General features: G+C 39.8%; 1 protein-coding gene across 1 annotated transcript; it reads left to right on the forward strand.

Moving 5' to 3' along the window:
* The first annotated feature begins 11,919 nt into the window (after positions 1-11,919).
* Positions 11,920-16,498, forward strand: CTSL (cathepsin L). The gene is made up of 8 exons (XM_068552163.1): positions 11,920-12,003; positions 12,496-12,632; positions 12,935-13,057; positions 13,150-13,296; positions 13,747-13,971; positions 14,423-14,585; positions 15,227-15,344; positions 16,153-16,498. The coding sequence occupies exons 2-8, from the start codon at positions 12,507-12,509 to the stop codon at positions 16,250-16,252; spliced, it is 1,002 nt and encodes a 333-aa protein (XP_068408264.1). The 5' UTR covers positions 11,920-12,003; positions 12,496-12,506; the 3' UTR covers positions 16,253-16,498.
* The last annotated feature ends 447 nt before the right edge of the window (positions 16,499-16,945 follow it).

Consider the following 16,945-nt stretch of genomic DNA (forward strand, 5'->3'; position numbering starts at 1 on the left):
ATATAATTCACATATCAGAAAAGTCGCCATATTACAATGGACAATTCAGTGGTTTGTAATATATTCACAGAATGTAGAATGATGGTTGCCAGTGGCTGGAGGAAGGGAGGAATGGAGAGTTATTATGTAATGGGACAAAGGTTCAGTTTTGCAAGTTGAAAAGAATTCTGGAGACAGATGGTGGTCATGGGTGCACAAAATGTGAATGTACTTATTACCACTGAACTCTATACTTAAAATGGTTAAAATGTAAATTTTATGTTATGTGTATTTTACCACAATTTTGAAAAAGAACACTATCAAAAGAGTGAAAATCCAAACAACAGAATGGGAAAAAATATTTGCAAATCACACAGCTCATAAATGTATAATACCCAAAATATATAAAGAACTCTTACAACTCAACAATAAAAGGATAAATAACCCAATTTTTAAAATGGGCAAATGATTTGAATAGACGTTTCTCCAAAGAATATATACACATAGCCAACAAGCACATGAAAAGATATTCAACATCATCATTCATTAGGGAAATGCAAATCAAAACCACTAGCTATCACTTCTACCTACTAGCGTGGATACCATTTCAAAATGGACAATAAGATGTCTTAGAGAGGATGTGGAGAAATTAGAACCCTCATATGATGCTGGTGAGAAAGTAAGATGATGTAGCCACTGTGGAAAACAGTCTGGTATTTCCTCAGAAAATTATACGTACCAATTCCTATGTATATACCCAAGAGAAATAAAAAATTACCTTCATGCAAAAACTTGTACACAAAAGTTCATGGCAGCATTATTCATAATAGCCAAAAAGTGAAAAAAAAACACAAATGTCCATCAACTGATGAATGAATTTTTAAAATATGGTGTATTCATACATTGAAATATTACTCAGCCATAAAGAGGAATGAAGTACTGATACATGCTATAATATGAAAAAACCTTGAAGACTTTATGCTAACTGAAGACGCCAGGCACAAAAGGTCACATTTTTCATGATTCCATTTCTATGAAATGTCCAGAATAGACAAATCCATAGAGCCCCAATGTAGATTATGGGAATTGGAGTTGGAGGGAACTGGGACTAACTAAGTTTCTTTTTGGAGTGATGCAAATGTTCTGGAATTAGATGGCGGTGATGGTTGCATACCATAGTGAATATACTAAAAAACCACAAAATATTCACTTTAAAATGGTGGATTATATGTCAAAATAATGTTATATATTAAAAAAGAAATAAGACATAAGTAAAAATCAATTCCTATATCATTAAGGTAAGTAATCAAACAGAGGAAATCTTTGTGTTGTTGGGAGAGCTTGCATATATAAATGCCCTGGGGTTTGTTCCACAAGAAAGGCATCTGTTATTACCTGGTACTCCTGGAAATTAAAGCATGATTAGAAAAGATTCCTGCCATGATAATGATGATTCTCATATCTAAATAACACAGGTGCCAGGCAATGTTCTGAGCTTTTTATATGTGCTCCTTCATTTACTGTTCCCAACAACCCTATGACAGTGGTTCTCCAACTTGAGGGTGCATCTGAATCACTTCGGGGTCAGATTGCTGATCTCCATCTCCCAAGTGTCAGATTCAGTGGGTCTGAGAGGGGGTTCCAGAATTTGTTTTTCTAACAAGTTCCCAAGTAATGCAGATGCTACCGGTCAGGAGACTCACTTGGAGAACCACTGCCCCAGGAGATGGGTGCTATTGTATGCCCCATTTTACAGATAAAGATGGTCACAGCAGTGAGGTATACAAAATCAAGGGTGGTGCCAGATTCCTCTCTAAAGTGAAAAAATAAATGTGCTTCAGGCCAACGGAGCTTAGAAAAGGAAGCTGAGCCTTGGGAACTTTGCCCTCATCCCTCACCCCCAGCCCCCATCACCCATTTGGCAAACTGGACTCTGGGTGCCAGAGAGCACCAGGAGAATGAAACATGAGCATTGAGGACATGGTGAGATAAGGAACCAAAGCTCCCCAGGGCCAGGCTCTGGACTTCAGTGCCTGTGCTGACTTACCTGGTGTCATGTGAAAGCAAGAAAAGACAGGTGAGCCACACAGGAGGCATGCTGCCTGCCCTGGGCTGGGCCTCTTCCCACCCCATCGGCCTCCAGGAGGGTGTTTTGCTCTGTGCCTCCTGGGTGTATTTTGCTTGATCATTTCTTGGAGACAAAAGCTCTGCAACCTACCTCCAATGACAATCTCAGGTATTAAAAAATGAGGTTCATTCATTCACCAATTCTAAAGACACACTGAAACATGCTTTTAAAAATTCTGAGACCAAAAAAAGAAAAAGAACTGTATAATCAAGCATCCCCAATTCTCTGTATGATCACCTCAAAAACCAAAACCAAGGATATCTTCTCAATATAAACTTTGGATGTTTGACTGAGTTACTGACTCCACTGTGTGGCTTACATTTGTTTTTCCTTGTGTCCTGTATGTCTCCCCTCAACGCCTAATGCTTGTTGCCTCCCTATCTTGGTTTCATTAGCCTCGAAGCAGACCTGTAGCTGTGGATTCAAGCACAACTAAACTTTATCCTCAAATCTATAGAATCCACAGAGGAACCCAGCTTCTATTTTTGAGAACTAACTTATTCTCTGAATAAAGAATCTGATTGTTCTTGGGGAGCACTGCTAACATGGCCAGATGAAATAGTATGTAAGAGTTCAGTACAGAACTTAGAGTTCTGGTTGAAGGAAGCCACAACTGTTTCTTTTAAATGCATTTTATTATTAATAGCATCCTGTGCCCAGATGATATTCTCCCATTCTAGGAGGAGAAGTTAAGTGGATGGCAGAACACCCAGGTCAGATTTGCAGAAGAGATCCTCTTGTGTTCAAAGGATTGTTTATATACTTGGGAGCAGGGATGAGGAATGTGGGAAAAGTGACACAAGGTCACAAGTTTACCTACTGCTCCAAGACGCTTGCCATAATTTCATTGATATATATCTATCATGCTCTGTGCCCATTTGCTGTAAAATAAGGATGATGGTGGGAATCTTAGGTTTTAAAATGGAGAGGCTGAGTCTGAGAAAACTGGTAGGGAAGGAACATGTAGATTGTCTCTACAGAAATGCTCAAACTACACCAAGCAAAGGAGAGAGAATGGGCACAAGGTCAGAGCTTAATTAATTCTTTTTGATTGATTGATTTAATGAATTGGCTGACTGTTTAACCCTACAGGAAGAGCAATGTTACAGTAGCTCAGAAAAGTAAGTTGTTTCATAAATGGTTTCATATGAATATCAACAGTCTGTTGTCATAAACAGGTTCTTTTCCATAAAATTATAAGTGATAAAAAACCACTTTACAAATGGACAGTTGTCTGGATAATGTTTCTTAAGCATAATTCTTGGCTCATTAAATTTAATCAAATTGGAGGGGGTTGTTACATTGGGCAGAGCTGTTAAGTGGCCTCAGGGTCTTGAATACCACCACACGAGATTTGTTCACTCCCTTATGGTTTAAAACTTCCAGAGATGAGGGAAAGAATCATATCCTGTTTAACTAGTGAGCAAAAGAAATCTAGACAGATGCACACAAGAATATACTTTCACACAGATAGCCTCATCCCTCAGAGGGCAGACAGCAGAAGCAAGAAGAACTACAATTCTACAGCCTGTGGAAGGAAAACCACATTCACAGAAAGATAGACAAAATGAAAAGGCAGAGGACTTTGTACCAGATGAAGGAACAAGATAAAACCCCAGAAAAACAACTAAATGAAGTGGAGATAGACAACCTTCCAGAAAAAGAATTCAGAATAATGATAGTGAAGATGATCCAGGACCTCGGAAAAGGAATGGAGGCAAAGATTGAGAAGATGCAAGAAATGTTTAACAAAGACCTAGAAGAATTAAAGAACAAACACCTAGAAGAATTAAAGAACAAACAAACAGAGATGAACAATACAATCACTGAAATGAAAAATACACTAGAAGGAATCAATAGCAGAATAACTGAGGCAGAAGAACGGAAAAGTGACCTGGAAGACAGAATGGTGGAATTCACTGCTGTGGAACAGACTAAAGAAAAAAGAATAAAAAGAATGAAGATAGCCTAAGAGACCTCTGGGACAACATTAAACACAACAACATTTGCATTATAGGGGTCCCAGAAGGAGAAAAGAGAAAGAAAGGGCCCGAGAAAATATTAGAAGAGATTATAGTCGAAAACTTCCCTAACATGGGAAAGGAAATAGCCACCCAAGTCCAGGAAGTGCAAAGTCCCAGGCAGGATAAATCCAAGGAGAAACACACCAAGACACATAGCAATCAAACTGACAAAAATTAAAGACAAAGAAAAATTATTGAAAGCAGCAAGGGAAAAACAACAAATAATATACAAGGGAACTCCCATAAGGGTAACAGCTGGTCTTTCAGCAGAAAGTCTACAAGCCAGAAGGGAGTGGCATGATATATTTAAAGTGATGAAAAGGAAGAACCTACAACCAAGATTACTCTACCAGGCAAGGATCTCATTCAAATTTGACAAAGAAATCAAAAGCTTTACAGACAATCAAAAGCTAAGAGAATTCAGCACCACCAAACCAGCTCTACAACAAATGCTAAAGGAACTTCTCTAAGAGGGAAACACAGGAGAAGAAAAGGACCTACAAAAACAAACCCATAACAATTAAGAAAATAGTAATAGAAACATACATATCGATAATTACCTTAAACGTGAATGGATAAATGCTCCAACCAAAAGACACAGGTTTGCTGCATGGATACAAAAACAAGACCCATATTTATGTTGTCTACAAGAGACCCACTTCAGACCTAGGGACACATACAGACTGAAAGTGAGGGGATGGAAAAAGATATTCCATGCAAATGGAAATCAAAAGAAAGCTGGAGTAGCTATACTCATATCAGATAAAATAGACTTTAAAATAAAGAATGTTAGAAAAGACAAGGAAGGACACTACATAATGATCAAGGGATCAATCCAAGAATAAGATATAACAATTATAAATATACATGCACCCAACATAGGAGCACCTCAATACATAAGGCAACTGCTAACAGCTATAAAAGAGGAAATCGACAGTAACACAATAATAGTGGGGGACTCTAACACCTCACTTACACCAATGGACATCCAGACAGAAAATTAATAAGGAAACACAAGCTTTAATTGACACAATAGACCAGATAGATTTAATTGATATTTATAGGACATTCCATCCAAAAAGGGCAGATTACACTTTCTTCCCAAGTGCACACGGAACATTCTCCAGGATAGATCACATCTTGGGTCACAAATCAAGCCTTGGCAAATTTAAGAAAATTGAAATCATATGAAGCATCTTTTCCGACCACAACCCTGTGAGATTAGAAATCAATTACAGGGGAAAAAACGTAAAACACAAACACATGGAGACTAAACAGTATGTTACTAAATAACCAAGAGATCACTGAAGAAATCAAAGAGGATATCAAAAAATACCTAGAGACAAATTACAATAAAAACATGATGATCCAAAACCTATGGGATGCAGCAAAAGCAGTTCTAAGAGGGAGGTTTATAGCAATATAATCCTACCTCAAGAAACAAGAAAAATCTCAAATAAACAATCTAACCTTACACCTAAAGGAACTAGAGAAAGATGAACAAACAATACCCAACTGGGTAGAAGGAAAGAAATCATAATGATCAGAGCAGAAATAAATGAAATAGAAACAAAGAAAACAATAGCAAAAATCAATAAAACGAAAAGCTGGTTTTTTGAGAAGATAAACAAAATTGATAAACCTTCAGCCAGACTCATCAAGAAAAAGAGAGGGGGCTTCCCTGGTGGCGCAGTGGTTGGGAGTCTGCCTGCTAATGTGGGGGACACGGGTTCGAGCCCTGGTCTGGGAGGATCCCACATGCCGCGGAGCAACTGGGCCCGTGAGCCACAACTACTGAGCCTGCGCGTCTGGAGCCTGTGCTCCGCAACAAGAGAGGCCACGATAGTGAGAGGCCCGCGCACCGCGATGAGGAGTGGCCCCCGCTTGCCGCAGCTAGAGAAAGCCCTCGCACAGAAACGAAGACCCAACACAGCCAAATAAATAAATAAATAAATAAATAAATAATAATTAAAGGTGCTAATAATTAAAAAAAAAAAAAAAGAAAAAGAGAGGAATCAAATCAAAAAAATTAGAAATGAAAAAGGAGGGAGAAGTTAAAACAGACACCGCAGAAATACAAAGCATCATAAGAGACTACTACAAGCAACTCTATGCCAATGAAATGGACAACCTGGAAGAAATGGACAAATTCTTAGAAAGGTATAACCTTCCAAGACTGAACCAGGAAGAAATAGAAAATATGAACAGACCAATCACAAGTAATGAAATTGAAACTGTGATTAAAAATCTTCCAACAAACAAAGGTCCAGGACCAGATGTCTTCACAGGTGAATTCTATCAAACATTTAGACAAGAGCTAAAACCCATCCTCTCAAACTCTTCCAAAAAATTGCAGAGGAAGGAACACTCCCAAACTCATTCTATGAGGCCACCATCACCCTGAAACCAAAACCAGACAAAGATACTATAAAAAAAGAAAATTACAGACCAATATCACTGATGAATATAGATGCAAAAATCCTCAACAAAATACTAGCAAACAGAATCCAACAACACGTTAAAAGGATCATACACCATGATCAAGTGGGGTTTATCCCAGGGATGCAAGGATTGTTCAGTATACACAAATCAATCAATGTGATACACCATATTAACAAATTGAAGAATAAAAACCATATGATCATCTCAATAGATGCAGAAAAAGCTTTTGACAAAATTCAACACCCATTTATGATAAAAACCCTCCAGAAAGTGGGCACAGAGGGAACCTACCTCAACATAATAAAGGCCATATATGACAAACCCACAGCAAACATCATTCTCAATGGTGAAAAACTGAAAGCATTTCCTCTAAGATCAGGAACAAGACAAGGATGTCCACTCTCACCACTATTATTCAACATAGTTCTGGAAGTCCTAGCCATGGCAATCAGAGAATTAAAGGAAATAAAAGGAATACAAATTGGAAAAGAAAAAGTAAAACAGTCACTGTTTGCAGATGACATGATACTATACATAGAGAATCCTAAAGATGCCACCAGAAAACTACTAGAGCTAATCAGTGAATTTGGTAAAGTTTCAGGATACAAAATAAATGCACAGAAATCTCTTGCATCCCTATACACTAACAATGAAAGATCAGAAAGAGAAATTAAGGAAACTATCCCATTCACCATTGCAACAAAAAGAATAAAATACCTAGGAATAAATCTAACTAAGGAGGTAAAAGACCTGTACTCAGAAAACTATAAGACACTGATGAAAGAAATCAAAGATGACACAAACAGATGGAGAGATATACCATGTTACTGGATTGGAAGAATCAATATTGTGAAAATGACTACACTACCCAAAGGCATCTACAGATTCAATGCAATCCCTAACAAATAACCAGTGGAATTTTTTACAGAACTAGAACAAAAAAATCTTAAAATTTGTATGGAGACACAAAAGACCCCGAAGAGCCAAAGCAGTCTTGAGGTAAAAAAACGGAGTTGGAGGAATCAGACTCCCTGACTTCAGACTATACTACAAAGTTACAGTACTCAATACAATATGGTACTGGCACAAAAACAGAAACATAGATCAATGGAACAAGGTAGAAAGCCCAGAGATAAACCCACGCACCTATGGTCAACTAATCTATGACAAAGGAGGCAACAATATACAATATAGAAAAGACAGTCTCTTCAATAAGTGGTGCTGGGAAAACTGGACAGCTGCATGTAAAAGAAAGAAATTAGAACACTCCCTAAAACCATACATGAAAATAAACTCAAAATGGATTAGAGACCTAAATGTAAGGCTGGACACTATAAAACTCTTAGAGGAAAACATATGAAGAACACTCTTTGACATAAATCACAGCAAGATCTTTTTTGATCCACTTCCTGGGGTTATGGAAATAAAAACAAAAATAAGCAAATGGGACCTAATGAAACTTAAAAGCTTTTCCAAAGCAAAGGAAATTACAAACAAGATGAAAAGACAACCCTCAGGATGGGAGAAAATATTTGCAAACGAATCAATGGACAAAGGATTAATCTCCAAAATATGTAAACATCTCATGCAGCTCAATATTAAAAGAACAAACAACCCAATCCAAAAATGGGCAGAAGACCTAAATAGACGTTTCTCCAAAGAAGACATACAGATGGCCAAGAAGCACATGAAAAGCTGCTCAACATCACTAATTATTAGAGAAATGCAAATCAAACCTACAATGAGGTATCACCTCACACCAGTTAGAATGGGCATCATCAGAAAATCTACAAACAACAAATGCTGGAGAGGGTGTGGAGAAAAGGGAACCCCCTTGCACTGTTGGTGGGAATGTAAATTGATACAGCCACTATGGAGAACAGTGCAGAGGTTCCTTAAAAAACTAAAAATAGAATTACCATATGACACAGCAATCCCACTACTGGGCGTATACCCAGAGAGAACCATAATTCAAAATGACACATGCACCCCAATGTTCACTGCAGCACTATTTACAATAGCCAGGTCATGGAAGCAACCTAAATGCCCATCGACAGACGAATGGACAAAGAAGATGTGGAACATCTATACAATGGAATATTACTCAGCCATAAAAAGGAACGACATTGGGGCATTTGTAGAGATGTGGATGGATCTAGAGACTGTCATACAGAGTGAAGTAAGTCAGAAAGAGAGAAACAAATACCGTATATTAATGCATATATGTGGAACCTAGAAAAATGATACAGATGAACCGGTTTGCAGGGCAGAAATAGAGACACAGATGTAGAGAACAAACGTATGGACACCAAGGGGAGAAAGTGGCTGGTGGGGGGTGGGGGTGGGGGTGGGATGAATTGGGAGATTGGGATTGACATGTATACACTAATATATATAAAATTGATGACTAATAAGAACCTGCTGTATAAAAAAATAAAATATAATTCAAAAATTTGAAAAAAAAGAATATACTTTCACAGATATCGCATTTAAAATAGGAATCAGGAAGTTCTGCTAACTGCATTTTATCAAAGACAGAGTTAAGGATCGTTCACTTGACTAAAATGTGACCATTTTAATAGTGAGCACTCATCTAAGTTATTTGGCAAAGAAATGAGATAGAAGAGTAGAAATAAGAACAAAATGGTTAAGCAATGTCTTTCTGTAATACATTACTTAACAGATTTTGTATAAATAGATGTTACAGTTTCTTGCTTAAATGGCCTTCTCCCATATTTCTCTGGCATTTAGATATTTCTGTTCTAATTGTAGATTTGAGGCACATTCGGTATTTTAAAAAGTCCAGCTTTCTCCAATGCATTTGCATCACATTCCAAATGTGAAATTCCAAAGGAGCCGCCACTCTTCGGAATAGCCTCCAGACAGGCTATCGCTCCAGGTGCTCATGGTCATGCAGTGGCAGGTTTTTCCACTCTGTGACCCAAGGGCAACTGTAAAACCCATATATTAGATTATGTACTTAGATTTCTTGAGTGAATGACTGTGTTGAACTCCATGGTGTATTAAAAAAAATTTTTAACCTCCAGTCATTGATAATAAAACACGCTTTTGTAACCACCTAAGAGCTTTGGCCTCTAGGCGTGTCTGAGAAAGAAAAGTTTCTATTTCCTCAAAGATCTTAAAATTTTTAAAGAATTGATTTTTCTAAGTTGTATGGGGTTGCCAGGACCATTCAATAGGGAAAAGATAGTCTTTTCAACAACTGATGTTGGGAAAGTCTGATATCCACATGCAAAAGAATGAAATTGGACCCTTCCCTTACACCATATGCAAAAGTTAACACAAAATGGATCAAAGACCCAAACATAAGAACTAAAACTATAAAATTTTAGGTGAAAACACAAGGGGAGAGCCTCCTGATATTGGGTTTAGTTATAATTTTTTGGATATGATACCAAAAGAACAGGCAACCAAAGAAAAAATAGGTAAACTGGACTTCATCCAAATTTAAAACTTCTGTGCACCAAAGGACAGTATTGACTTTACGAACAGGCAACTCAAAGAATTTAAGAAAATATTTAAGATTGGAACTCTCTGCAATGCTGGTAAAATGTATAATGGTGCAGCCACCATGGAAAACATAGAAAAAAATTAAACATAGGATTACCGTATCCAGCAATTCCACTTCTGTGTAGATCCCCAAAAGAACTGAAAACAGGAATTTGAACATTTGTACAACAATGTTGACAGCAGCATCATTCAAAATAGTCAGATGTGAAATAACCCAGAAATCCATCCAGGGATGACTGGAGAAACAAAACACGGTACATTCATACAAGGGAATTTTATTCACCTTTAGAAAAAAAGAGAAATTCTGACACGTTACATACACCATGAATAAACCTTTAAGACATTATGTGAAGTGACATAGGCATAAAAGGACAAATATTAGATAATTCCACTTATGAGAGGTACATAGTCAAATTCAGAGAGACAGAATTAGAATAGTGGTCGCCAAAGGCTGGGAGGAGGGAGAAATGCAGAATTATTGTTTCATGGGTACAGAGTTTCAGTTCGGGAGGATGAAAAAGTGCCAAAGATGGCTGACGGTGATGGTTGCACAACAATGAGAATGTACTTAATGCCACTGATCTGCACACTTAAAAATGGTTAAAATAGACATTTTTATGTTATGTACATATGAACACAGTAAAATTGTGTCTGATTGTGCTTCCAGAATGCTTATCCATTTAATCTTAAGTAGAAATTAGTTTACAAGTCCAGTGAACCATGACTACATTTTTATTTAAAAAAATTCAAAATATCCATAGAAAAAAGGTAATGTGGGAAGGGACATGAGGTAATGATAATTTTTTTTCTAAAAGGTATTTTCTACAATGAATATATTTTTATGTAGTAAAGGACAAACATGTACAACTTTTCTAGCTTGTGTTCCTTAAATTATTAATTATATAAATTAATATTTAATATATAAATCTATTTTCCTCCATTTAAAATGTTTCACTAACTGTCATTTAAATCCTGACATTAAATGTAAAGTAGAACTCACTGAAGTTAAAAGTCAAATTTCTTAAATCTCAAGAAAAGCACCTTAGATACTAAGAAAGACATAACAATCCCTAATGTAGAGTGTGGGAAGGTAAGAGCAGTTTCTACCTTCCACCTTTCCTTTTTTTAAACTAAATTTTTCTGTAAATAACTTGTTTCTGTTGGTTTTGAGGAAAGCTTGAGAGGTGAGAGGAACCCCTGACCGGCGAAGACAGGAAAGGGGCATTACAAAATGCCATGCCTTCTCTGGAGACCCACCCAGCCCGTCCCCTTTTCCTCCTGGGATTTGGGGAGTGACCAGAGCGTCCCGAGCTTTGAGGAACTGCCTTTCCGCTCCGATTCTTCTCAAACCCAGCTGGTACCACCCTCAGCCCGGAGGTAAGGCCCTGAGGGCCTGAGGTAAGGCCCTGAGGGCTCCGCATTCCTCCAGCCCGCCCCACCTTTGCTGTGGAATAAGCGGAAACCCTTAAACTAGACAGCCCTCCCGCAGACTTTCACCAAAAACTCTAGGACTAAAGGAGGCACAGGGTTGCGCTGATAATCCACTTGGTGCTCCCTATAAGCTTCTTTTCGTGAACCACCGGCCGAGCGCAATCGAGGTAATTAGTTGATCCGGGTCCCCAAGGAGGCGCTGGCCGCCCTTCTCAGCGCTGCCCAGCTCGCCGCCGTCGGGTCCACTGAGGCTGGCACCTGGCCAAGTTGGGACCAGCCTCTTGAGGCGCCGGGAATCCCAGCACAGGGGCTCCGCCCACATGCAGCTCAGCCAATCGCGGCGCGGGCTGTCGGGGGCGGGGTCGGCCGAGCGGAATCCCGGGGCCTTAAATGGGAGGACATGCGCCCACAGCCCAACCTCCGACGCCCCCGGATCCATAGTTGCTGGCGCAGCTGCGCCCGCCGCAGGTGAGCACCACGGGCTGGGGCCTGGCGCGGCGGGGTCACCCCGGGAACCAGCGGGACTGCCAGGCTTGGGGTTGGGAGAGGTCCCAGGAGGCGCCGGTCACACAGGGCAGCCTGAGCCCCGCACGCCGGGCTGCAGTGCCCTCTGTTCCCTGCGCCGCGTCAACATCCTCTGAGAGCGGCGGGCGTTCGCCGGGGGCGGGGGGCGGGGCGGCACGCCCCTGGCCTGGCCCCGTCTGCAACGCGGGAGGGAGCTTCGCCCTAGCCGCTGCTCTGAGTCCCATAAGAGCCTGAGCCTCTCCGACGCGGGAACTGAGGTCTCTGAGCTGTTTTTCTCTATCCACGTCCTTAGCCTTCCCCTACAGTCCTTGTGTAAATACTTGGGAAGATAAATGTTTTTACTCCACCACAGTGGGTATAACGTCTCAGAAAAAAGTAGGATGGCCTTTTAGTAAGATTGGTTTAATCAGATACTCATTTCTTTTCCCTTCCTAGGCTTTTGAAACATGAATCCTTCACTCCTCCTGACTGCCCTTTGCTTGGGAATAGCCTTAGCGGCTCCAAAACTTGATCTCAGTTTAAATGCACAATGGAAATTGTGGAAGGCAACACACAGGAAACTATATGGCTTGGTTGGTAACATCTGAAACTGTCCATCTGAAACCCCGCAGAGAATGGTCCATGCTGTTGGGAGTTTATAGCAGACAGTAGCCTCTTGAGGCTGGCTCTTACCAGGGCAGTAACTTCATGGCACCCATTACTGAGTACAGTATGGGCATAAGACCCTGTTGTGTGGGCGCTGGGAAACAGTTCCCAAGAGTATAAAGCCATCTCTGGCCATGGTTTCTCTTCCTCTCTGTCTGCAAATCCACTTGGTGAAGGTGGGTTGGTTTTAAATAGAAATAAAGAGTATAGGTTACCTGTTTGCCTGTAGAATGAAGAAGGATGGAGGAGAACAGTGTGGGAGAAGAATATGAAAATGATTGACCTGCACAATCAGGAATACAGCCAAGGGAAACATGGCTTCACCATGGCAATGAATGCCTTCGGTGACATGGTGAGTGTGGCGTGAACTTTTTGTGCCTCCCCTCCTTAGTACTTTAGGAAAATAACCTTTTGCTTTTCAACATTGTTTCCTTTTCCTTGAAGACCAGTGAAGAATTCAGGCAGGTGATGAATGGTCTTCGAAACCAGAAGCACAAGAAGGGGAAGGTGTTCCCAGTACCTGTCTTTGCTTCGATTCCCTCATCCATGGATTGGAGAGAGAAAGGCTATGTAACTCCTGTGAAGAATCAGGTATGACAGTATTCAGCAGATCTCTCTCCAAGAGTAAAGCCAAATAGGAGTTGCCATCCTTGCAATGGCAGGCTGTGGAACAACATGCAATTCACTCGTTTTTTTTGGTTTTTTTTCAAGAATTTAAAACATTTTATTTGGTTTCAAATTTCCTTGAGAGAAAAAGAATTGTGTTGATAAGTTTCTTGGAATGAGAGATGCGTTTGCTGTGATGAAGAGTTGTTTGCCAGCTCTTGAAGACTTTTCCTTCTGAAGCACTGAACGTGGACACAAGAGCCCTCAAATGCCTGGAGAAGGGGTTTCCTTTTGGAAACGCCCCATGGCCTGCTCTGAATGACTAGAGTTTGGATGCAATTCACTAGTTTTTAAAAGCATTTTCAGATATGTGGGCTGTTGTCAAAGTCTTGCTATTTGTTTTGTAGACTAAGAGCTTTTAAATTTTGTTTTCAGGGTACGTGTGGTTCTTGTTGGGCTTTTAGTGCAACTGGTGCCCTTGAAGGACAGATGTTCCGGAAAACTGGCAAACTTGTCTCACTGAGTGAGCAGAACCTGGTGGACTGCTCTCGGCCTCAAGGCAATGAGGGTTGCAGTGGTGGCCTAATGGATAATGCCTTCCAGTATGTTAAGGACAACGGAGGCCTGGACTCAGAGGAATCCTATCCATATTTTGGAAGGGTAAAAGGAGCTCCTTATCTTGTTATCAAAGTTGAACACTTTGGGGGAAAACAGATACCAATTTAGAATTCACATTTTAGATGGTAGACTCTATATCTGCAGACTGCCAGAACTAGCATTAAAATATGTTAGCCTTGCACAGTTCTCTGTTTAGGTAGTTACCATAAAGCTGTTAATATTTCTGTGTCATGTGGAAATATACATACCATTCTATGTAAGTATAAATTTCTCCAGATTAAAAGTTTCTTATGGACAGGTAGACTGAGCGTGTCTCATTGAATAGACACCAGCTACTTTTTCCATTTCAAAACAACCAATATCATTTCATCTCCTGGGGTGCTTTATAACAAACTTGACTTGGAAATCATTAAGCTGCAGACTGTCTTGAACTCATGTACCCCAGGAGGGGGATGGTATTAATCAAGTCTCTTCCCCATTACCTTTGAAAAAGGATGAATCCTGCCACTACAGACCACAGAGTTCTGCTGCCAACGACACTGGTTTCGTGGACATTCCTAAGCAAGAGAGGGCCCTTATGAAGGCAGTGGCAACTGTGGGCCCCATCTCTGTTGCTATTGATGCAGGCCATCCAACCTTCCAGTTCTATAAAGCAGGTAAGCATTTGTCTGTATGGAAGTTTAGGCAGAAAAATTGGAAAACCACCATGACATACAGCAAGATTGACTCTTTGGTGTGTAGAATTCAGTGTATAATTTGGGGGTGTGTAGATTTAACATAGTTGTTCATATAGTATTTGTGCCTGATGTGTCCATTTGACATTACTTGAATCCCCATGATTTTAAGCACTTCACAAATATATTTAAATGGCTACTTAATTTGATTCGTATAGCTTAATTTACTTTTTTCCAGTTGTTAGACCTTTGAAATTTTCCAAAGAATTTTACTACTGTAATTAAAACTGGAAAGAACCTCTTGCCTGAAGTAATTTTGTGTTGTGTGCTGTTTCCCTAGACTCACATTCTGAAAGTAAAATGATAAGGTTTTAGGGAGTGGTCTTTTATGCCTCTTCACACATTGTTTACAAAAGAGATTGTTCCAGTATTTCTGCTAGTGTTAGATGAGAACCTAGATCCCTAGCCTAGATTAAAATAATAGATCTTGTTTTTAAATCCTATCTAGATTTATGTCCTTTAGCTGAATTTTGAGGTGTCTCCCTTATCCTAGTTGATAGGCTGGGTTACTGTCATGTGTCATTTGGAGGTCTTCACCCCAACATTGAATTTTATTTTCCCAGGCATTTATTATGATCCATACTGCAGCAGCGAAGAACTGGATCATGGTGTTCTGGTGGTTGGCTATGGGTTTGAAGGAGCAGACTCAGATAACAATAAATACTGGCTTGTCAAGAACAGGTATAAAGTGCCCAAAATACTTATATTTGAGATTGAAATGGGAGTCCCTTTTGGAATCAGTATTTGGATACAGGTTCTCAAACCCTTAAGCACACTTCCGAAGTCTTTATGCCACTTAGGGTGAACACAGACATATTAATGTTTGATTATAACATTAAGGTACTCTCTCAAGCTTGCCTAGGGTATCGATGTAGCTTTGACACCATTGCATTTCTTTTTTTTTTTTTAATTTAATTAATTAATTTTTTTTTTTTGGCTGCTTGGGTCTTTGTTGCTGCGCGGGCTTTCTCTAGTTGCGTCGAGTTGGGGCTACTCTTTGTTGCATGCGCGGGCTTCTCCTTGCGGTGGCTTCTCTTGTTGCAGAGCACAGGCTCTAGGCGCGCGGGCTCTGGTAGTTGTGGCATGCAGGCTCAGTAGTTGTGGCGCACGGGCTTAGTTGCTCCACGGCATGTGGGATCGTCCCAGACCAGGGATCAAACCTGTGTCCCCTGCATTGGCAGGCGGATTCTTAACCACTGCGCCACCAGGGAAGTCCCAGCACCATTGCATTTCTAAATCTGAAAATTTTCTTAAATCTGAAACACATCTGGCCCCAAGAGTTTCCTTTTTCTGTCTCTAATTTTGCAGTTCCGTGAGAGGTTTGGAGATTGAAGTTATTTACACATTTAGAACTCAACCAGGAACAAGAACAACTGCCTTTCTTGCTTCTTTCTGAATCTGTCCTGGACTCGGGGGCACTGTTTAAGTATTAATAAAGAAAAATGTGTTTGATTCTTTGTATAAAATGGAAAACCCTCTCTTCTTCTAGCTGGGGTGAAGATTGGGGCATGGATGGCTACATAAAGATGGCCAAAGACCAGAACAACAACTGTGGAATCGCCACCATGGCCAGTTATCCTACTGTCTAAATCTCAAAGGCAGGATTGAGAACAGAATATCCAGAGGAAGAATTTTCTCTTAAAACTAACCAGACCTTATTGTGTGGGATGAAACACTTGAATCATTGAAGATCCAAGGTGTGATTTGAATTCTGTGACATTTTATGCTGGTGAAATGTTACCACTCTTTTAATACTGTTGTAAATAGGTTTGTATGATCGACTTGCCTCAAGAATTTTGAATTTTCATGTTTTAAAAGGATGTATAAAGTTTTACCTTTAAAATAAAACAATTTCAGAGTAGAGATGGTACATCTTTCTGTTTTTAATACATGAAGTTTTTGTAGAGTGAAAAAGGTAATTGGGCCCTGAAGACATAACTGAGTGTGCCAGTGGTCTGTTAGAATGGCTGCGTGGCCTTCTGGTTCTTATCGTTCTGAATATGTCAGCTGCCTATTGACTGTGTCTGATCCAACCCTTGAATAGAACAAAATTTGGCAAACAGTCTAAAGGACAAAGGTAAATTATTTTAATAAGGAAAAAATTCACATTTTAGAAAAGTGAACACACATACATGCGATTTCCAATCAAGAAAAGGGCCTTAGAGATCATGATCATTTGACCCACGATGGTGACAACCCAGCAGAGTTACAGGATGAACGTCACAGAGCCAATTTCTGGTGCATCTTCCCCAACATCTAGCGAAGACTATGTGGCTACTTTG

This window comes from Eschrichtius robustus, chromosome 10 (genome assembly GCF_028021215.1).
Source record: "Eschrichtius robustus isolate mEscRob2 chromosome 10, mEscRob2.pri, whole genome shotgun sequence".
Classification (NCBI taxonomy): domain Eukaryota; kingdom Metazoa; phylum Chordata; class Mammalia; order Artiodactyla; family Eschrichtiidae; genus Eschrichtius; species Eschrichtius robustus.

Bases quoted from the DNA above. Each gene is read 5' to 3' on its own strand.
- CTSL (XM_068552163.1), top strand. From the start codon at position 12,507: ATGAATCCTTCACTCCTCCTGACTGCCCTTTGCTTGGGAATAGCCTTA. The intron at 12,633-12,934 runs GTTGGTAACATC...GTTTGCCTGTAG, and splicing joins ACAGGAAACTATATGGCTTG to AATGAAGAAGGATGGAGGAG. The intron at 13,058-13,149 runs GTGAGTGTGGCG...TTTTCCTTGAAG, and splicing joins TGAATGCCTTCGGTGACATG to ACCAGTGAAGAATTCAGGCA.